The sequence below is a fragment of the Choloepus didactylus genome, chromosome X (genome assembly GCF_015220235.1).
Source record: "Choloepus didactylus isolate mChoDid1 chromosome X, mChoDid1.pri, whole genome shotgun sequence".
Classification (NCBI taxonomy): Eukaryota; Metazoa; Chordata; class Mammalia; order Pilosa; family Megalonychidae; genus Choloepus; species Choloepus didactylus.
This window is the reverse complement of record NC_051334.1, coordinates 123,757,791-123,780,757: the sequence shown is the minus strand read 5'-3', so window position 1 is coordinate 123,780,757 and position 22,967 is coordinate 123,757,791. Positions and strand designations below refer to the sequence as shown.

The following is a 22,967-nucleotide window of genomic DNA, read 5'->3' as shown; positions in this document are numbered from 1 at the left end:
CAGTGCTAGAGGGGACCCCACCCAATCTCTGTCACACATCCACACAAGAATCAACGCCCTGGAACCTCTTGGCCGAGAATAACAGTAGCCAAATGGTTGGCTAAACGGAAGTGCCTGTGCGCGCCTCAGGAGCTGGGGTCAGTGCACATGTGCACGCGTCCGGCTCTCGTGGATGCCCGGTGCGCGTGCGCAAATGTCGGGCGCCTCCAATCTCAGCGACTTTCCGCATGCTGGGGCAGCACTTCTGACATTGGTGAAGGGAAGAAGGAGCAAGGAGAAGCAAAAGAGCTGCCCGTTGGAACCCGGGCCAGGGCCGGTCCTCTGTAGCCAAGCAAGTGGGAAGGACCCACGGGGCACAGAGGAGCGGAGGCTGGGAGGTAGGTGCAGCGAGAGGGCTGGACATCTCTGCCATCCAGTGGGCTGCAGGCACACCTTCTTCAACACGGTCTGAAGCCCCGTCCCGAGTTTGCCCTTCTTTGGGTCCCATCGTTCAGCCCTGGGCTCCACTTTAGAGTTATCTTTCCAACTTTACAGCGACCCTCCTATCATAGCTTAATAATTCGTTATCTGAAACTTCCACTGTCTGAATGGCTGGGTGGTGTCTGTCTTCTGCCTGGACCCTGACTGACACAGAAGCAGCTGAGTTGAACTGTTCAGATCTGTCTTCAGGAGAACCTGAAGGTGAACTGTAGCTTCCAGCTGCTGCATTTCTGTCTCCAGCAGGGTGCTCACATCGAGCCTTGCTTCTGCCAGGCTGCTGTCAGCAAGTGACAGCACAGCAGGGATACTAACGCCAAGCCATGTCTATCCAACTTAGGGCTCCTCTAACAGGCAACCTCTAGTTGGAGACTCACCCTCAGACCCCAGGGGCCAGCGCTCGGGCTCTCCTACCGGAGCGTGTGATAAGATCCACACTGCGTCTTTTCCCACCACTGAGACCACTAACACCCCAGGATCAACCGGATCCCCTGGCCAAAGCAGCAGGGCTTCTGGAAGCACAGCTGGACCTACTTCAGAGCCCCATCTGCTCGGGACCCACTCAAGTCTGGCATCCCTGAGTGTCACCTGGTGTATGGACCAAAGGGGGTCTCTCAGCCTCAGCAGTATTGGTATATTGGGTCAGATCATTCTTTGTGGGGGACTGTCCTGTGCATGGCAGGATATTTAGCAGCATTCCTGGGCTCTACCTACTAGATATCAGTAGCATCCTCAGTTGTGATCACCAAAAATGTCTCCGGACATCAACAAATGTCCCCTGGGGAGCAAAATGGCTCCAGTTGGGAATCACTGGTATAAAATATGTTGCCTCCAGAACACAAAAAGCCCTACCTGGTGCTGTGTGTCCTTTGTGAAAGGGAAGGCAAGATGCAGCGATTTGTCTTCCCATTTGGGGGGAAATCCTGACATTCCCCTGATGCCGGATCCCTAAAATCTTCACTGAGCTGGCAGTTCTTGTGTCTCACCAGGCCCCCAGCATCACGGCCACCCGCCAAATGATGTCACCAGTGCAGTAGTGATACTCTAGGGATGTTCAGGTGGTCCACTTCTTTCCAGAATATAATAGGACAGAGGCCAGGAGAGTTGATAGAACCCTGAGGTAAAACTATAAATGGACATAGTTGTCCACGCCATGTGAATGTGAACTGTTTTCAATCCTCTGTTTTAACTGGAATAGAAAAAGATGCATTTGTCCCTGTGGCCTTATTAATCCATTCAGGCAACAATAACACGTCTAGAGCAGCAGCTTTGGTTGGGGCTGCTATTTGGTTGAGTTTGCAATAGTCTACAGACATTCTCCAGGATCATCTGGTTTCTGAGGGGACCAGACTAGTGAGAAACATGATAGAGCTCACCACCTTTACACCCTAGAGCTTGTACTCTCCCCCAGGGATGCAGTATTTGCTCTGATTTACAATCTTAGCTAAGGGGATGGGGACAGCCTTGGAGGTTTCCACTTGGCCTTTCCTCCAATGTAGCTCTTAACACACAGGCCAAATTTTCTAATTTTTGTTTTGTACTATAACAGTAAAAACTCAAAATAAAATAAGAAATTTATAAGCCATTTAACATAACTGAACTGATACCGACACTTTGAACGTGCCATTTCTACCTGGCTAGGGCTAATATGCTCCCTGTACTTGCTCTACCTATGAGCATTTTATTCCTCTGAAAATCTGCCCGACTTGACTTTGCTTAATATGCAAAATTCTTTATAATCATTCAACCAGTTCACATTTTTGGCCATGGTTGATTGCAGTTTCTTTTCAGATAACTATTATTATTTCAAAATAATATTTAAAAGTCTTTTTTTCTTCCTGGAAATTCCTTAGCAACCAGTTCTCCAATTGCCTCTGTAATTTGGCTCTCTTCTACTTTTATCTTCTTCCACCTTTGCCTCTTTCACCACCTAGGTCAGAATATCAGAAGAGTTAGCCAGAAGTAACTGACTTATCTGGTTTAAGAAAAACAATCTGTCTTTAACATGCCTGAAGACTAGGAATGGTGGCAAAATTTAGAAGTGAGAGCCAAAAATCATTTCTGAAGAAGACCCACAGCCGCATGGCAGTGTGGGGAAGCCAGGGGTTGGCGATTGGAGACTGACTGGTTCTTTATAAAAAAAAAAAAAAAAGGGAAAAACCCAGGAGTGGCTGCAGTTGTATAAGGTGTGAGATAGGGGTCTTCTTTTTGTTGGCCCATTTGTTAAAGAGACTGTTCTGTCCCAGTTGAGTAGACTTGACAGTCTTGTCAAAAATCAATTGGCCATAAATGTGTGGGTCCAATTCTGAACTCTCAGTTTGGTTCCATTGATATTAATATGTCTATCTTTATCCAGTACCATGCCGTTTTGATCACTGTAACTTTGTAATATGCTTTAAAGTCATGAAATGTGATTCCTCCAACTTCGTTTTTCTTTTTCAAGATGTTTTTGGCTACTCAGGGCCCCTTACCCTTCCAAATAAATTTGATAGTTGACCTATCCATTTCTTCAAAGTATGCTTTTGGGGGTTTGATTGGGATTGTGCTGACTCTGTAAATCAATTTGTGTAGAATTGACATCTTAATGATACTTAGTTTTCCAATCCATGAACATGAAAAGTCCTTCCATTTATTTAGGTCTTTGATTTCTTTTAGCAATGCTTTGTAATTTTTTGAATACAGGTCCTTTACATCCATGGTTGAATTTATTCCTAGATACTTGATTCTTTTAGTTACAGTTGTAAATAGAATTTTTTTTTTTTTTTTTTTTTTTTTTTTTTGGTAAATGGATTTCCTCCTCAGATTGCTCATTACTAGTGTATAGAAACACTACTGATTTTTGTGTGCTGATCTTGTATCCTGCTAGATGGCAAAGAGACACTACAGCCCTTAACTCCCAAGACCTTTTAGGATGCCACGTTACAAAGTAAAGAACCTTGCCATTTTCACACTGAATAGCCTATTGTCTTCCTGTCTAAATAAATCCTAATTTCCCAAAAAGGCATTGGTTTGATCAAGCACAGAAGTAGGTTGGCTTTAATAATTGAAAGGATCAAACCTCTTTGACCTAAGTCAAACAAAAAAGGGAAGTAGCTTAAATCAGGAGGAAACAATAGCTTCCTTGGCAATTTAGGAAGCTCAGCACCACACAATTGTCATGAAGTTCTAGCAGACAGACCATGGATCTTGTGGTAATTGACGCCATTTCCCGAGACACAGCCTAACATATAATTTAGGCAGTAATCTCCCCTTAGCGAAAATTTGCCTTTTGGCATAGTGGACAAAGTTTAACTCTAGCTGCTGGAATGGGAGCACTCTATTAATGAGTCCCAGTTAGAAAGTCTAACAATAAAATGTCTTGAATTTCCCACTTCACCTGCTACAGATGAGGTGGAGGGAGACACAAAGCATGTTTGGGAACACAGTCAAACCTGCTAGAACAGATTGCTCCCCAAGAACCATCAGATAACCTCTTCTAAGGACTGTCATCCCATCAGCACACCACAGAGCACTCTCTGCTGAAGGATGTCACAATCACCTGACACATCCAAGCAGATCCCATTAGGAAACAATTTTTTAAGCCTCCAGCATATTTCCAACACCAAGGACCAAATGTTACTAAAAGAAAACATATGGTACAGTAAAAACAGAACTGGAAAAAGTATCCCTGCCTGTTGCTTATAAAATCTGGTTCTTCTATTAACTGGGTCTTTGTTTCCTTGTCTGTGAAAGGGGACTGTTAACACCAAGCCTATAGAATTATCCCAAAGGTTAATTGTGGGGGTGGGGGTGGGGGCAGTATAGAAATAAGAGAGGAGATATTTATTTGTTTATATGGTCTCTTCCTGTAGTGATTACTTCATTCATTTATCATTCAACAGATATGGAGTGGGGATACAATTATTAGCAAAATAAACTTAGTCTGTGTTATCAGGAAGCTTACAGTGTAATGCCAAGAGATGTTAATTTAAAAAAAAAGAAAAAGATAAAGAGAGGAAGGAAGGAAGGAATGAGGGAAAGGAGAGGGAGGGAAGGAAGGAAGAGAAGGAGAAGGAAGGAAGGAAGGGAGGGAGGGAGGGAATCTATAAAATGATAGTAGCCACGAAGGAGCCAGTGTATGTATGGTACCAGAGAAATGGAACACTTATTGAAATAAGTTACAAAAATAAGTCTCCAATAGAAGATAAGAAGTTGTAGATTTAAAAGATGAGTGTTGGAAAGCCAGAGAATTATCTGTGTGTCTGAATTTTCCTCCTCAAAGTACGGGTAACACTATTGAATTGCAAGTTGCTGTGAGGATGGAATCAGGCCATTTATAGGAAAGTGCCTGCCAGATCCCGACACTAATTAGCTCTCTTCTGTTTGTTGCTATATCTAGTATTGCATATCTTTGTCCTTTCAGTAGGTTTTGGTAATAATCCAAGATCTGGACTTTGTGAGGGAGAGAAGCACGAGGAAATACTAAAGACTTTGAGTTGGGAAAGCAGCTGCAGTTGGAAAAGTGTGGAAAGTGAGATTAAAAATTAATGAGCCATTGATTGTTATGGGAAATGGAAACTTTTCTATTGCTTTTGGGTTTATTAGAGGGCACAGAAATTAGAGGGTTACTCAACTAAAGTTTGTTGACTGCTCCCCCCGGAAACAAAAGACCTGAACATTAGAGAGCATGAGATCAGAGCTTCTTAGGAGTCTTTTTATGATCAACATAATATTAATATTAATTCTTTACAAGGTTCACCTGGAAATGAGTTTGTTCTTGTCAACCATTAAATATGGGAGAGGAAGGAAAAGATTATAAAGTCAGAGAAATAAGATTCCTGCATAATGTAGTGGAAGGAGTCCTGGGAAACGAGACCGTCACATATCCTGGAACCTTTTTATGTACCTGGCAAGATCCCTATGAGTTGCACCTGCCTTCCTGCCCTTGGCTGCTTACACATGGTGGAGAGCCAGGTGTCCACTGTGGACACCAGCTCATCTTCTCAGGGCCAGGGCAAGGACTGGGCTCCAGCATGGCCACCATCTTGCCCACCACAGCAGAAGCTGCAGTGCTCTTGCTCCAAAGTCCACCTCAACTGATCCGAGGATGCTCTGGCTCACCACCCACTTCCAGATCTGAATGAAGTGCCAAACTAGTGGCTTGGGACTCCAGGATCACTAGAGGCTCCCTGGAAGCACCAGAAGCACAAGTGTTAGCCCCGTGTAGACTGAGTGCAGATGGGGGCAGTGAATGTGTCTCCCTTACTCTCCCTGTAGGCATTTCTATGGGATTCCATTCTGCCTCCTCGGAGATGTCCAGTCTGCTTGAGCAACTTATTGTTGTACAGCTGGGGTCAATTCTACAATGCACCACATCTTGCTTCCTAGAGCTCATTTCCCCTAGAAAAGCATCAAAACACAAGGTCCACCTTCAGCTCTGTTTTCTGGGGACTCTGGGCACGAACATGCAGAATCACTGCCTAGGACGTGCGATTTAGATCATGCATCTCTCTAAAGTAGAAGGGAGCAAATTGGTGCTGGTAAGTGAGTTGCTGATTTAATCCTCCAAGCAGTGACCTCACAATTTGCAGAAGCCCCTCACAGCCTCATCACAGCCTGAGCCGGGAGGCACAAGCCCTTCCCTGAGGAACAAAGCACCTGTATCCCAGGAGCTGCAGCTCCAGGGTCACCCGTGGCACATGTGGGCACATGGGAGGTGTGGATCTTAAGACTACAGGTGGTAGGGGGCAGTCCTAGCATGGCCAGCCACCTTTCCCCGGGACCCACAAAGACATCCTGTGCTCAGAGCCAGGTGAGTCAATCTGGTGGGATAAAGCACAATCACCTAGTAAATAAGGGAACTGATGGGCTATTCCTTCCCTATAGTCCTGAGTATATGTAAATATTCACTGGGGACAGTCTGGCTCTGGTGGGCATGTTTTAGGACATCCAGCTCATACCCTGGCAGGGACAGAGTGGGGTTCCTCTACTGGGGCAGCACCAAACACAAGATGGGCACCGTATGTAGAACATGTCCCTAGCTTGGCCTGGGAATGAGACAATGAGACCCACTGGCCATGGGGAACATCGTCCACTAGTGAAGCTGGCCCTGCTCTGTCTCTTCTCCATGTGAGTAAAACGTCTTCCCACCAGAGCCTGTGTGAGTCGTGCCTTTGCTGGAGACCCCGACATCTGTGTTGGAGTTGGCAACATGTCTTTAGACGTCTCACCTTCTGACTGACACTACAAGACTGAAAATAGGAGGAGCAGAGCATCAGGCTGGAGAAGAGAGAATTCACTGTGGGCAGTCACACATGCCTTGGAATCCGAGTTCCTGGATAGACACCCAGAGCTGACCCTAAGAGTTTGAGATGTTGGCCTCTGGAATAGTGGACACAGCAATGGCCTTCCATAATAAGGTGCACTGCCAGCTCTCCCTTCCTGTAGAACTGAGACCAGGTAGGAGGGTCAGGGAAGCTGGAGTGCTGGAACAAATTGCTTATGTGAAAACCAGAGAACGTACCCCATGACTCCATCTCCTGAAAGGGCTCAGAGGACCCCTCCTGTGCCCACTTCACTCCTGCACTAAGGAATTCACAGGTGAGGAAGGGGCATATTTTAGAAGCTACATGGTGGTTATCTGCAGGCCAGGGGTGACTCACTGTGGAAGGTGCAGCCACCAGACTGGATTCCTTAATATCTATACGGCTGATTAGATTCTGGGATGGCAGAGGAAGGCATCAGCACTTAGCCCTTAGAAGCAAGAAGGTCTAATTACTGTGCTGGATAACAAGGCCAGAAAAACAGCCCAGGTGCCTCAGCTTGGGGAGCTAAGGCTAATAGATCATGATGATTCTAGTGGCATTTCTTGACCCGTTTAATAAAAAGAAATTAGTTCTGGCACATGGAAAGCTGCCATTAAATGGACTGGTGGGAAACCATGGTCTCTTACCCAGTTTTCAGAGCTCAGTTAGCTCACAGATCTAGAGCTCACAGATTGATGGAGAGCCCACTCCCAACTTAAGGGAAGGACCCTGCCATGCTACTACTACAAGGCCAGAGAGAAAATATTTCTGCAAATTTTCTTCAAAGGCACCCATGCCCATTTGCCAGAACACTGGCAAGAATGTAATACCCAGAAATGTTTAGGAGTCTTAGATGTGGACTTTTGATCCAAATTCTTTCCATGGTGCATCCAGTGTTTCTATGAGACTTGCTAGGTGATTCTCGCAGCCCCCAAGTGTACAACTGGGATGAATACTTAAAGCAGGCAGGTCCCTCACATGGATTCTCTGACCTGTGGAGCAAGGATTGTTATGATGGGAAAAGCCAAGTGGAATCCCCAAAAGGGGCCAAGACCCTAAAGCAGAAGCAATAGTACATCTCAGGAGAAATTGTGGACATTTGGTTCACCATTAAAGACTTGAAGGAAACTGGGACACAAGTGCTGTCACATCTTTGTTCGAGTCACTGGTCTGGTTTACACAAAATCCAGATGGGCTAGGAAAATGATTACAAACCACTGTATTTAATTGTGCAGTAGCACCAGCTGGAGCCACCACTCCAGAAGTGGTTCATTTACTGGAGTAGTCAAAATGGCATTTAGTGTATCACTGTTCCTTCTAGAGAGTCATCATCAGGGAGGATTGAAAGCATTTCAGCTAAAAATTTTGACTCTTCTCTCTCTGCCATCAAGTTCATCTTGACATTCTGTATAGCATCTCAATGGTCCACTCCCTCAGTGACATCAGGTTCCTATGCAGGAATGTGAGATCAACTCGATGAAGACTTCACATTGGTGAAGTTTGGCAGTTTGCAACCTGCCAGGATATCCAGAGGACAATTTGTTCTATCATGAACTTGCCACCTCTAACCAAGAGACACAGTGCTTGGTGAGATATGAAAGAGTAGAGAAAATTTAGGCTGTATATATGTTTCCACAACTGAAAAAAAAAAAAAGACAGTCTAAATAGATGATGATTGGATGCCAAGGATGAACTTGGATGGGATTGGAGGATAGAGGACAGGTGGCTCAAAGGGACACAGTTGAGACATAAGGTAAAGGAAATATAGAATGTAAGCTTTGTATCATTGTTGAATCTCTTGTACTTCTTAGCTGCGCTTAATGGGATTACATAAAAGAATGTTCTTGTTCATGGGAAGTGTATACGTGAATTATAGTGTATGTTCAAGGATGTGTGCAGCTAGCTCGCATATGTTCAGATGACAGAGCAATAGATGGATGATAGGGAGGGAGGTAGGGAGGGAAAGAAATAGTGATGTGACAGCATGTTAAAGTTGGTGGATTGAGCTATCGGGGGAGGGGGTCAGGGTATGATGGAATTCTGTGTATGGGGTTAGTATTGTTTTTGCAACTGTTCCTATAACTTTGAATTTATTTCAAAATAAAATAGAAAAAATTTAAAAAAATAAAAATTTTAAAAAGCCAAAAAAAAAAGTCAGTTGGATTTGTTCATACGAGCTTTGCATAATCATTATTCTTGAACTATTGATGCGATGCCTTTGGCAACAGCCTCTAACCACCTGAGTATACACTGGCTCCCTCATTTACCAGTTGGGTGGCCCCATGAGAATTACCCACTTTATGGAGCTGTAGGGCTTAAGGCAGTGGCTGGTATACCAGCTGTTGCTCCCATTCATTCATTCATTCATTCAGCATTTATTAAATACTCTGTGCAGTTCACGGAGGATACACAAATGAGTAAGACCCTGCATCCCTCTGTGATATTCTCACACTTAAGTGGGGAAGATGGTTCTATAAATAACCCATACTGAAGTGTCATAACTGAGGACTATGTTAAGTTCCCTGGACTATAATGGAGAGAGAGCTATTAATTCTGCCTTGGAGACATGAGAGGAGGTGTTGCAGAAGAGGAGGTATTTAGGACGGACCTTAAAAGATCATCCTGACTTGGCTTTAATCCTCTCCCTCCAATGGCCTGCACAGGAAACCCCGATCAGATTTCTGCCAGCCCACCTGCTCAAGTAGCTTATATAGTCCGTGGAGCGATTTAAAGTAGGATTCTGGCTCAGGTTATTTCATTGCCCTTGTCATCCAGTGAAGAAGAGAGGCTCACAAAAGAAATTCTAGGATCTGGTGTCTATCACGTGATCATCCTCTTTGAATTCCATTATCAATCAGTACATTCTCTACCATTCGAACCAAATAAATAGCTTGCACTTAGAGATTCTCTCCTTAATCCCTGTATTTAATGTATCACTTGGAATGCTTTTCCTAAATCCTCACAGACAAGGGAAATTGTGCTCCAAAGAGGAAAGGACGCTTTCTTTGGCCATTTTTCTGAAAATCCTCTGAGCTAACAAATGTCAGGCTGAGCAATGAGTCAATACATTTATTTATTTTTTCTTTTGCAGCAGCAAACAGACTCCAAACATAACAAAACATAACATGACATAACAAGAAAAATGCCTCCCAACTCTAAGACAGTGAATGCAAACACCTTCAGATTTACTGAGAGAATGTGTTTTTTGTTTGTTTGCTTTTAATGAAGAAAATAAGCCAGTCCATGGCCAACAGCTGGCTCGTGGGTAGTCGTGGGACAGGTGGGTTCTGAGTGCACTTCAGGTCTATTTCTGTCAAAGTAACAAGAACCTGTTCTTTGATTCTTCTTCATCCCCAACACTTCTATTTCAATGTTTGTTTTTCCCACTGAGAAAAGAAATTCATTATTGAAATAGTGGATAAAAGAATAGTCATAAAAGTCAGCTAAATAATGCATTTAAGTCAGGGAGAGTGGCAGGGAGATTTGTCAACGTTTGAAGAGAAATAGCACTGTGGATGGGGGGTGGGGAGGGAAATGTCTATACTGTCATCATTTTAGTCTTAAGTAGACCAGCTATTTTCTTTGTTAAGTAGAACTAATCAAGCAACCAATCAAACAAGCAAACGTGCAATTGAAATTGTTACCATCTTGTCTTTTGAAGTGAGGGAGCATTAAGAAACTGGCTGTAATTACTCCTCAAGATCATTTGTGTTTGTTTCCCCTAAAGCTATATAAACTCAAATTCATGGATATTAATCATAGAATATTCACGCTAGAAGGCATTTTAGAAATAATTTTATCCAGGCTTTGCAGTTTACAGCAATTAAAGTAACTATAATTCATGGAGGTCCTGCCATTTGCCTAAGATTATACTGAAGGTTTTTTCATTCATTCAGCTAATATCTGCTTGGGGTTACCTCCAGGGCAGGCAAGGTGCAAGGTCTGTAACCACTGACTACAGTGGTTTTACTTTTTGTAGTTGTTATCTTACGTTAACTGAGTGATTTGTAACACAGCTGTAACCAAATGCTTGCCCCTCTTTACAGCCGTCATTTACAGCCTGTTTGTGTAGCTTCTTTCCATTCCTTTACTTGCTATTGTAGTTGTTTTCTTATGTTCACTGAGTGATCTATAAAACTGCTGTACCCAGAAGCTTGGCCTTCCTTTACACCCTCATTTACAGCCAGTTTCTGCTCGCCCCAGCTGGGTTTTGTCAGTTTTCACCGGCTTCTCTGACCTGCCCCTGCACACTCCCTATTGACTATTGTCAGACCCCAGAAAAAGAGTCTAACATATAGAAGGAATGTCTGATCCAAGGGCCCTGCTGCTTATCTCATAGATACCAGGTATGCCATAAACTAAGGGTTGAAGGCTGTTTTAGAAATCCCAGTCACAGTGGTGCCTAGACCTCAGGGGGCGGACAAGGGAAAATTAAGAGTAATGTGTTAAAACCCTAGTAACCAGTCAGCAGAAACTGATAAGCACTCACCCAGTCGAGGCCCAGAACACACTCAGCAGGACCCTTCCCCCCCAACACCCAACGAGGGTTTTTCCTTTAAAAAATGCTGCTCTCAGATAGAGGGCTGGAGCCATTTTTCCTTTCTTTCTTTTCTGATGGCTCCCACCTGGTTTCTTCTCCTTTCTTACTCTAATAAACCTTAAACTCTCTACTTAAACCATGACTCGTTGCATTTGTGTGGATTCTTAAATGGCTCTGGACCTAACATTTGGTGCCGAAGACCCGGGATGGAGGTTTAACTGAGGTTTAAGTTTCCTGGCCCCTCAGGACAGTGGGGCAGCCTTCCAGTCAACTCCATTCCCCAAACTACACAGCCGTTCAGGTTTCCATGCATTCAGTGGCTTGAGTCCATCAACTCAGACCACCTTGATGCGATGCCAGCTCACCCTCATGGCTCTCAAACATCTACAACTAATTTAGCCCTAGGTAGGTAAGTGATGTCTTTCTGCCCAGATCCCCCCTCAGGAGTTTTGTTCAATGTCCTGTGGACATCCCGGCCCACCTGAGGGTGGCGCCTCGGCTCGCTTTAACGCGATGCCTGGCTTCGTAAGCCTAGGAAACCTGAGTGCTCAGTCAAAACTCTCCAACACTCCATGAGTGTCTTTCCCCATTGCAGCAGTCAAAGTAACCCGGAGGACGCCTTGGGTAAAAGACTGCACGCATTTCCTGACCCCCAATGACAAACCAGGGATGCCTGCTTTGTTGTTGCAACCGGGTCTTATGGGTCTGGGCCGTTAGTCTCACTTGAGCAACGTTTTGGGTGGTCTCTGTAAGCCTCTAAAAGAGCAGGGAGCCGTGGGTCCCCCCCACGGGCAATTTCCGTAAGCCTCTGACGAGCGTAGTCCCAATTCGTGTCAGCCTCCTCCAGGGAAATTGTAAGCCTCTAAAGGAGCAGGAAACCGTGAATATCTCTCATGGGCGATCTCCGTAAGCCTCTGATGAGCAAAAGTTCCCTAACAAATCACAAGCCTGTCGAATTTCTTAGATAATCATAGGTAATATACAGTCACTTTTCAATAGCTTCAAAGATGAATTTCCTCCTAAATCTACCCTCTCAGATGTTTAAATTTCAATTAAAAGGGGAAGTAGAACCAATACAATTTGGCCACAGTATCCTTTAGAACAACAAAAACATTAGCCAGAAAATGGCACTTCCAATTGGCAAATTCTCGCTGAACTTAATAATTTTATTCGGCACAACAAGTGGTCTGTAGCTTTTAATCTTAAGCTTTCTAAACTGTTTGGTCCCGGCTATTCTTGGGCCACTCTGTCATCTCCTACCAAATCCTCCTCCTCCACAAAAAAATCCTTCTAAGTCTTCTGCTTTCCTCTCTACAAAAGTTAACCCTGAAAAGCCTTTAAGCAGCTTCTCTTCTTTAATCCTGCAAATCATCCCCCTTGTAACTCTTCTATAACCCCTTCCACTCCCCTCCCCTCGCCATTAACCCCTTCCCCCACTTCTCGTCCCATCGCCGCCGCCCCCTCCTTACCTCACCCCACCCGCGTGCCCGCTCACTGCCTGTGCGCCCCTCCCCCGTCTCCTGCTCCAGCCCGCCTCTCCCGGGCAGGAGAGTGCAGCACAAACCTGAAGCCTGCACACCTGGCGTAACTGGAGGATAAATGAATAAGGCAAGAACTCTTTAATTACTGTCTGCTGCTGTTTTACTATCAACAAACCTATCCCATCCCTAACAATGTTTAGCCTCTGATTTGCAAACACTAAATTTACATCCCAGTGAGCTGCTTCAATGTGTGAATGACCTCCTACTGTGTAGCTGCCCTAGCCTTAACTCCCTCCAACAAAAAGGATATAGTTTCCAAAAATAAAAAACAATTTTCTAAGCCACAAGTCACTTACTTAAAAATTTCCCTCTCCCCTGTCAGAAATAAAGTGGTACCTGTAAGGGAATAAACGCTCTCTCGGTTCTGGAGGAGAAAAGAATTTATTTACGATCTTGCAAGATGGGGCGTCCAGCCAAACATGCGGAAGGCTGGCGCGCCAGAGGAAGAGAATGGCGATGTTTAAATCTCCTGCTCCTAATTCGCAAGTCCCTCCCCTGTTTCCCCATTGACTGGGTACTACAGAGGTTACAGCCTATCCGAGAACACTAACTAATTCATCTTTTGAGATTTTAATTTGTACAGCCAATCCCAGAGAGCCAACTAGCTCATTATTGAGATTTTGAACTGATTAGCCAATGCCCCCCCAAATTTTTATTTTTTTGCTGTGAGTTCCCGCCTCTGATACTACCTCATGTCTCTTTACATCAGGCAGATTCTCTCTTCTCTTTGTCTGGGGCTTGTTTAAACTGGTTTTGCCTCCATTTCCCTTATTCCATGCTGTCTCTATGTGAAAACGAAACTTATTCCTTTCTTACAGATTCCCTCCTCTTTTTTTTAAACACTTTTAGTTTTCACATTTTAGATTCTCAAATTTGCTAAGGGCTTTTTTACATTCCTCATCATAGGGATCTTTCTTATTTTTGATTCTAGTGGTTTTGATGGCTTTTTGAACTAGCCTTTGAGCACACGGGATTATGTAGCACCCAGCTGTTATAAACATTTTGGCTGGAATGATAAGGAAAATTAAAATAGATGTTGCAATTCCTTTCCATTTCTCGAACCAATTTTCCAACCATTCTATGAGTGGGTTGTTAATGCTAGAATTCTTTTCTAGTTTCTGAAATAAGGCTGTTAAGCCTTGTAGGGCTTTGGTGATAGTTCCATTAGGTGCGGTATTATTGGGGATGAATGTGCGACAATTTCCCCCAACTATAGCACAGACGCCTCCTTTTTCAGCTAGCATCATGTCTAGGGCCATTCTGTTTTCCCATGCCATTCGGCTAGTGGCATCTAACTGTTCTGCTATTTCTTTAATGACATTCCTGGTATAGTTGATAAATTTTAGCTGATGATTGACATTTTTATTGATGGTGACCCACCAGAATAAGGACAATTTAAATTTTGCAGCTAATTGATTTTTAGCTTTAAACTCATTAGGAACTTTCTGGGGAACCCCTATACTATCTACAAACATTTTTTTATTGAAGGAACTAGGTACACTTTGTACATTTTTCTTTTCTCCTTTGCCTTGGGTTGGTACTTTATTACTTTCAAATGCCAAGGTAAATGAGATAGCCAATTGAACCAGAGCACAGGTTTCTCCCCACCTTTCAGGTAGTGTTGGCCAGAGGATGCCCTTCCCACAGTACCACCAGAGGTCTGCTCGGGGTATAGTTAGGCTGGAGAAGTTGCCAGTACTATCCTTGCTCACATTCCACACCTGTGTACACAAAGCCATGGTACCAAGATCCTGGAGCCCTTCTTCCCATCTGGAGAGACAGGCAGAGTGGTTTCCGGGACCAAGGTGAGACGCTGGTATGGCTTTGACACTTCCCTCCTGGACTGGAGGGAAAAGGGAGGACAACGTACTACAACTTTCACCAGGAGTAGCATTTTGAAAGAGGAGTGTTATACATTTAAACTCCCTTTCATGCTTTTTCATCCCCAAGGGGAAGGGCATAATCTGAACAGTGGGTTGTTTGGTTGTACAAGCATAACAGTCACTTCTGTTTAGACTCTGGATGGTATGTTTGCCCCATTCTACCCAGGCATTTGTATTTCCATAACCTGTCTCTATTTCTGTGGTTTGCTTTAAGTCTTTGGTCTTAAGTATTCTAATGACCTTGGGGTCAATTTGTACTGGAGAGTTAAATTCCAGCCAAGTTTCCCTTAATGGTTTTTCCTCCAACCTGGGTAAGACCCATCCCTCATACTGTGTGGTCCACCAAGCAGTGTTCCAAGAATAACAGGGGTTAGGTGTCTCATAAGTTATACTCTCAAATGTTCGCCCCCCAACAATCTTGCTTTCTATTTGAACAGTCTGCTAACATAAATGCTTATATTCCTCCCTCAGTTGTTGCTGATGTTTTAGATTTTTACAGCTCATTACTTGACAAACATCAAATTGTACAGTTTGAGACTTTAAGCCTTTGACTACACTTATAACCAGCTTAGCAGAACCTGTTACTCCTTGAATATAGAACATTATGATCAGCATAAGCAATTTCATCATTAAGCTATACACAGCACAATGCAAACATAGGGTTTAATCCAGCCCTTTCTCCCTTCTAATATGTTCCTTTAACTGTTGCCTATTTAAAGTGATCCTTAGGGGATCTGAGGTAGGAGTCACTTTCCAGGATTCAGGTTGAGTTGCTGGATACTTATCGTCTGGTTCAGGCACCGGTCCCTTCACTTGTGTGTAATGAGTCCAGCCTCTTTCTGCCATTCGGACTGCCGTCTCAGTTGTCAGCAAGACTTGATAGGGTCCTTCCCAGATCGGTTGAAGTTTGGATTCTTTCCACGACTGGATCAGAACCCAGCTGCCAGGCTGATGTCGATGGGCAGCAAATTCAAGAGGCGGGGTCTGAGCCAGCAGTCCACGGTACCTGAGAGATGATAAAGTAGAAGACAAGGCCAGTATATAATTCTTAAGAAAAAGATCCTTTGTGTCTAGGGAGGGGAGCTCTCCAGTCCTCCTGGGGAAAGGCAAACCAAAAACCAAAGGCCTACACCTTGTAATTGCCTAAGTACTAAATTACACATGGCTTGCACCCCTCTAATGACTCCCCTAGTGTAAAACTGCTAATACCTGCTTTAGGTACAGACACTCCTGAAGTCATGTGCATGAAGAGCAGCAAGAACTTACCAACATTTCAGGCTAGAACAATTAGACTAAAGGACAACAATAATTTACAATAACCTAAGATTAATGAACATAAAAAGGCTTACCACTCTTAAATGCTAACTTAAAATTCAGTTTTTAGTACACCTAGTTTAGTGATGCTTGAATATACGTGATTCACATATATGCATACCCTGAACATACACACAAGTTTTGCTGTTAGATGAGTAAAAACCCACTCTCCAGGGAGAGGAGGACAAGCCTTGGTGTGTAGTATTTGACAATATATGTGGTGTCTTTATTCCTATTAGACTTAATGTTAAGATAGCAACCTGGCATTACCAAATGGAGACCTGGGAAGAGATATGAACCATTCACTGTTCTAAGTTTGTTTAATTCAGCTTTAGTGAACCTTAAACCCTTTTATAGGAACATTTACTTGCACTTTGAGTATGGACCTTTTGCTTTTGCCCAAAATATATCAGAAAAATTATTCTGCTTTTTACAAGAATACACAGTCTCATATATCTGGAATACAGACACATATAACTTATATACACACTCATAACCATACGAAACAGACATACATTCCCATTTACAAGCATGTATAGCCAATACACTACTGTTACACATACATAGAAAACTTTTACACAGTTTTTCTCACTTTTTTTTCATTTTTCACACTATTGTGAAACTGCACACAATTGCCCAGCTTTAGAGTACACACAAACTAGTATACGCTATAAAGACACAAAGAAATAGCTTCAGTTTACTATAGATGAGTACACAGGAAATTTTTGCCAAGTTTTAAATTACACACTGACAAACTTTAACAGTTTGAAAGACTCCTACGTAATTATATTACATGCTTTTATTACATACAAATACAACTATCCCACATTCCTGTGTAAACATACAACTTAAACTCCCATTAGATTCATGAAGTTTTAACTCTCAGAATGCATCCAAATACAGTCCTAAAAAATGTGCATATAACTTTCTATATACCCTGATACACACATTAAGGGACTTTAAATGTAGCTTCCACATGCCTTAGACTTAATTACACAGCACACTAAAATATGTAAATGTATTTATTAATACCTGTTTAGCCCCACATAAGTATATGAATAGAGAATCACACAAACCCCATGCTACAAATTTCCTTCCTCCTTTTTTTTTTTTTTTTAAACTGCTCCAATTACTTCTCTATCTCACTTTTGTCTGTTTCCTCCCTGGCTTGTTGACTCTCTGAATATTTCCTCTAATGGCTTATTCAGCCATTCATCGATTTTTGGATCTTCTCTGAATATTAGGCTAAAATTCCTTTATATAGCTGACCTTTTAAAGTCTGAGTTATTAACAGAATGACATTGTATTCTTGGGGCTTGAGGGAGTGGGAGTCCAACCCTTTTTAGAGGCTTTTGTGGCAGCGCTTTTCTTTTCAAAGTCTGGGGTGATGTTGGGGAGATTACCTTTTTGGCCCCACCCTTCTTAAACATCGGGGTGCCACCCAGACTCTGCCTCTTCGTGGTAAAGGCTGTACCTAACAGTGGGGTGGCAGCCAGGCTTTTCCCATTCCCCTGGGAATGTGCTCCACCCTCTGGGTCCTGAGGCGGCAAAACTTTTCTAGAGCATTGAGGCGGAAAGCCCACCCTCAACCCGCAGGGCAAACTCACCCTTTTCATGCATGTGGGCCACTCCACCCTCCCAGCCTGAGACCACTTGACTTCAGACCTCAACTTTCATCGTTCTTTGGGGATATGGGTACAGCCAATTTTATTTTAGGTGGATGCAGTCTCTCTCTTTCTCTCATAGCCACCCTCTTTCCCATTTCCCTTTCTTCTCTGAAGAAAGGGATATTTACATAAACCAGATTTTAAGAATCAAGTTAATTGTTATTCAGCTAGCCTTGCTAGGCTTTTTATTAATGATTCTTACCTTCCTTTCTTTAAGAGCCTTTAGAAACAGAAACTTTTGGAAATCTCTCCATTTTTTTTTTTTTTTTAACTTTTGGTGGGTTGTAATTACTGGAGCAGTCAGCATTAACTGGCTCTCCAATTGCCTGGGGGCATAGACTGCTTCCACCAAAACCTCAGGCTTTAATGGTTCCCGCCCCAGTGGGGGAGGGGAAACCATAAGGTGGGGGAATGCTTATCCCAGGTTTTAGTTTCTTTTTTCCCTGCAGCCACCACATGGCACAGTTCAATTCTGCCTTGGAAAAAGGTTTATTTTTATTAACATGACACACGAGGTCAGCACAAAGCCAACTCTTATCTGCCTTATATTTTGGCCAGAATACATTTGGCAGCAAAATGCCTTTTTTTTTTTTTTTTTTTTGTCTAAACATAACAATAATATTTGATCATTTTCTTTTACCCTTTCCCTTGGTCCAATTACTTTTAGCCCAATGTTTTAACATGTTTCCCAATGGATTATTTAGAGGAATGTTCCCCGGGGACCCTAAAGGTACCCCCTTCCCTTTATTCCCGGCCGGCTGACTGCCTCTATTCCCCATTCTGAGTCTTGCCTGAGCATCTTTCCCTTAGGATCAGCTCTAGGCTCATCAGAATGTCCCCATTCTGAGTCTTGTTTGGGCATCTTTCCCTCAGGATCAGCCCCAGACTTTCAGAATGCTTTAACCACCAAGGTAATATAATATTTCTTTCCTTACCTTGGTCCGTGCACGGAGTTGCCTGGTTAACCAGAGGCAGGCCTTTTCTTTTCCCCCTTTTCTCATCCACAACCGGCAGATCCAAGCATCTGGCCTCGGGCCCTTTAGCTGCCGGAGATGGGCCCCCAATGGCGGAGTCCGAGACCGCTCAATCAGCGGGGCGCGCCTTCCCTTTGTCCACCTCGGGGGTCCCCCTCCGAAGCTTTGGATCCCGGACGAGCCCCCAAGTTGTCGGAAATAAAGTGGTACCTGTAAGGGAATAAACGCTCTCTCGGTTCTGGAGGAGAAAAGAATTTATTTACGATCTTGCAAGATGGGGCGTCCAGCCAAACATGCGGAAGGCTGGCGCACCAGAGGAAGAGAATGGCGATGTTTAAATCTCCTACTCCTAATTCGCAAGTCCCTCCCCTGTTTCCCCATTGACTGGGTACTACAGAGGTTACAGCCTATCCGAGAACACTAACTAATTCATCTTTTGAGATTTTAATTTGTACAGCCAATCCCAGAGAGCCAACTAGCTCATTATTGAGATTTTGAACTGATTAGCCAATGCCCCCCCAAATTTTTATTTTTTTGCTGTGAGTTCCCGCCTCTGATACTACCTCATGTCTCTTTACATCAGGCAGATTCTCTCTTCTCTTTGTCTGGGGCTTGTTTAAACTGGTTTTGCCTCCATTTCCCTTATTCCATGCTGTCTCTATGTGAAAACGAAACTTATTCCTTTCTTACATCCCCTAACAAAAAAAACTTATTTCTCTATTTATTGAGAGGTCAGGCAAGCCTAACTATTTAAAACCATGTTTTCAAATGCCCTAATCCATGTCTCATGGGCTGTGAAGCTCCCCTCAGCTACCCAGAAATTTTTCCCAGAGTACCGGGACTTGGAAGTCCAGGTGAAAGTGCCCGCTTCAGGCGGGCGCCAAATGCATCTGAGTTGAGGTAGCTTTACCGTTGGGACTTTCCCTGTGCTTGGTAAGTGTGTAATTTTTTTGTTTATTGTGTTCACTGTGCTTTCTTTTGTTTCAATTAGTCTATTGTGTAGTAAGGCTAATTAAGTTAATCCAAGGGTTGTGCATGAAAACTCAGTGGGTTTGAACCCCACTAACCATAACCCCAGATTTTGTAGTTCTCCTTTTAAATTTTGTGCAGTTTGCACAGTTTTGCATTTGTGTAAAAAACCAGTAACATTTAAACAGTTCCTACTCCTATGTTCTGTCTTTATAATTTCTTTCGCTGTTGTTCAGCAGTGGGAAACTCTCAAAACATGCCAGTTACATCTTCCCTAAAAACTATTCTTAATAATTGGCCTAAATTTAAAAAGTGTCATTAAAATTGTTATTAAGCTATAGCTGCAGTCAGCTGGCCTTTATATGTGGTATGGCTAGCTATAGCAAACTGTCTCAAGAAAAACAATGAAATCTATAAGTTAAAAGAAAAGTTCCAGCTTAAAAAATATATGCAGAACTTCCACCTCTGCTTTAATATCATAATTTCCAAAGCAATTAAAAAATATAATAATGTAAATGTGCTAGCCTATCAGTTTTTAAAATTAAGAAGTCAAAAAGAACCTAGTCAAAAGGGTCCTTGCAAAAACCTAAAATTACTGAAAGGACATCAAAAGTATAGAAAGCTGTAAAACGTTTGTAAAAACAATTATTCCTGTGGTCAAAGTTAAAAAAAAAATAGTAGAAACTAGTAATAACACTGCTTAACAACAAAACCTCAGAACTTAAAGAAAAAAGTGGTTTTATAAAACAAAATAGCATTAAATATTTTAACCACCACCCAAAGCAGTAATATGCAATGTTGTATGTGCCTAATAATTCACCAAATATAAAGATTCCTCACCATACTGCAAGCTCCTCACGTTAAGGTCTCCTGCTGTTTTTACTAAGAAAAAGTTTCCTTAAATTATTAGGGTGTTATTTCTTAATAAAAGGTTGTAGAAGTGTTTTTCTGAGTAATCAGTGTAGGATGCAAAAAGTCTCTTTTATCAAAATAACTTCTTGCACTTTATGTTAACATTATTATGTTTATTTAAATTCTTGTATTAGGCACTCTCTACTTTTAAATTATTGTCTGTCCCTATACTCTTATTTAAATGGGAGATTACTTAATGAAACCCAAACTGGCTAAATGATGACCTAATAAGGCTCAGGCCTTTTCCAATAGAAACCATAGGTTTAAAGTGTAACAAACAAACCTGTAACATGAGCACAAAGCCCCTTTAACAGCCTTGTTTAGCCAGTAAATAAAACTATGTTGACTCATTTTATATTAAATAAAACTTTGTAAATGTATAAAAATATTATTTGTTCTCTAAGTTATCCATGCCTCAAATAAATATATCCATCAATTACTTAATAATCACTGTAATAAACCTGAAATATATAAAGAAAACTTAATATCTTGTAAGCACAAAGCAAAAGCTTTAACCCATATCCTCTTAATATGTCCCAAACCTACCAAGGACGCTACCTTAAAGCACATAAAAAGGTGGGCATAAAAAGCAGCCATAAAATGGCAAACAGCAAAACCCTCTCAAATACTCTAATTTAATAATTGTTATACAAGATTATAAAGCTTATTCATAACTGCAACCTTGTTCAGTAATATAGTAATCATATTCATAGAGCCAATATGCTATAAAAATTTAACAAAACTAAAAAAACAAAATACTTTCATGAATTTCAAAATTCATGCCAAGTTAAATCATTGTGTGCATTTTTTAAGAGAAACAATGTAACACCTATACATTCCATTAATCCTTGCCAAAAATTGTTTATTACTATTTCAAGATGCATTAACTGAAATCTTTTAATTATTTAGCAATATTCTAACAAGTTTAAACCTATATTTTTTATTAAAATGTTATAAAATGTTTTCCCCAATAATCAATGTAAAAGGCAAAATGATTAAATTCATGTAATATGTTATAAGTTGCAGAAGAAACATTTAGACAATGTTTATAAGAATTAAAAACTTCTAACCTTCTTTTGGTTACTGATGTGCATAACATCAAACAACAATGTAGTACTGCTAGTTATAATTTCAGTTATTTTTAAAGTGTTATCTGTCACAAAAACAGCCAAATTTCCTTGTAAGTTACATTGTTTTACTCTAATGCTTCTCTGAAAGTGCTTGCAGTTATCTGCAAGTCAAAGCTTCATCTTCAACAACAAAAAAAAACACTTTTAAAAAGAAGCAAGTGCAAAGGAGAGGCTAGGCCTCCCTGTATTTGTGCCTAAGAGTCTCCTCCTGAATGCCTCTTTGTTGCTCAGATGTGGCCCTCTCTCTCTGGCTAAGCCAACTTGAAAGGTGAAATCACTGCCCTCCCCCCTACGTGGGATCAGACACCCAGGGAAGTGAATCTCCCTGGCAACGTGGAATATGACTCCCAGGGAGGAATGTAGACCTGGCACCGTGGGACGGAGAACATCTTCTTGACCAAAAGGGGGATGTGAAAGGAAATGAAATAAGCTTCAGTGGCAGAGAGATTCCAAAAGGAGCCGAGAGGTCACTCTGGTGGGCACTCTTATGCACACTTTAGACAACCCTTTTTAGGTTCTAAAGAATTGGGGTAGCTGGTGGTGGATACCTGAAACTATCAAACTACAACCCAGAACCCATGAATCTCGAAGACAGTTGTATAAAAATGTAGCTTATGAGGGGTGACAATGGGATTGGGAAAGCCATAAGGACCAAACACCACTTTGTCTAGTTTATGGATGGATGTGTAGAAAAGTAGGGGAAGGAAACAAACAGACAAAGGTACCCAGTGTTCTTTTTTACTTCAATTGCTCTTTTTCACTCTAATTATTATTCTTGTTATTTTTGTGTGTGTGCTAATGAAGGTGTCAGGGATTGATTTAGGTGATGAATGTACAACTATGTAATGGTACTGTAAACAATCGAAAGTACAATTTGTTTTGTATGACTGCGTGGTATGTGAATATATCTCAATAAAATGATGATTAAAAAAAAATAAAAAAAAAAATAAATAAAATAAAAAGAAGCAAGTATATAAATTATGTTCTACCCATTATCTAACATAACCCTACTAAAAATGTAAAGAAAAATTAGACCTCTATTTTAATGGAAGTGCTTGCATGTTTAAACCAAGCTCCTAGTACTGTGCCTGCCATGCTCTCTCCCCATCAGAGTTATTGGTAAAACCCATTTCTGTGGTCCCTAAAGCTATAACGGTGTCAACCACATCACATGGACGTGCTCCAGAAGTAAATGAACACATGCTGTTACTGAAAACACCTTTTATTACAGACACCTTTGCCTCTGCCTGCCAGAAAAGACTCAATCACTTAAGCT

At 42.1% G+C, this 22,967-nt stretch overlaps 1 protein-coding gene across 2 annotated transcripts in view; it reads right to left on the bottom strand.

Moving 5' to 3' along the window:
- Positions 1 to 22,967, bottom strand: part of LOC119523787 (putative ankyrin repeat domain-containing protein 26-like protein) — a 44,315-nt gene that overhangs the window by 8,964 nt on the left and 12,384 nt on the right. Inside the window, exon 5 of one of the 2 annotated variants that reach the window (XM_037822601.1) lies at positions 9,856 to 10,147. The exons of the other annotated variant lie outside the window; for it this stretch is intronic. Within the exon in view, the coding sequence (XP_037678529.1) occupies positions 10,129 to 10,147 (19 nt within the window). The 3' untranslated portion in view covers positions 9,856 to 10,128. Of the gene's footprint in view, positions 1 to 9,855; positions 10,148 to 22,967 lie in introns of those variants that run through there. 2 annotated transcript variants of the gene reach the window in all.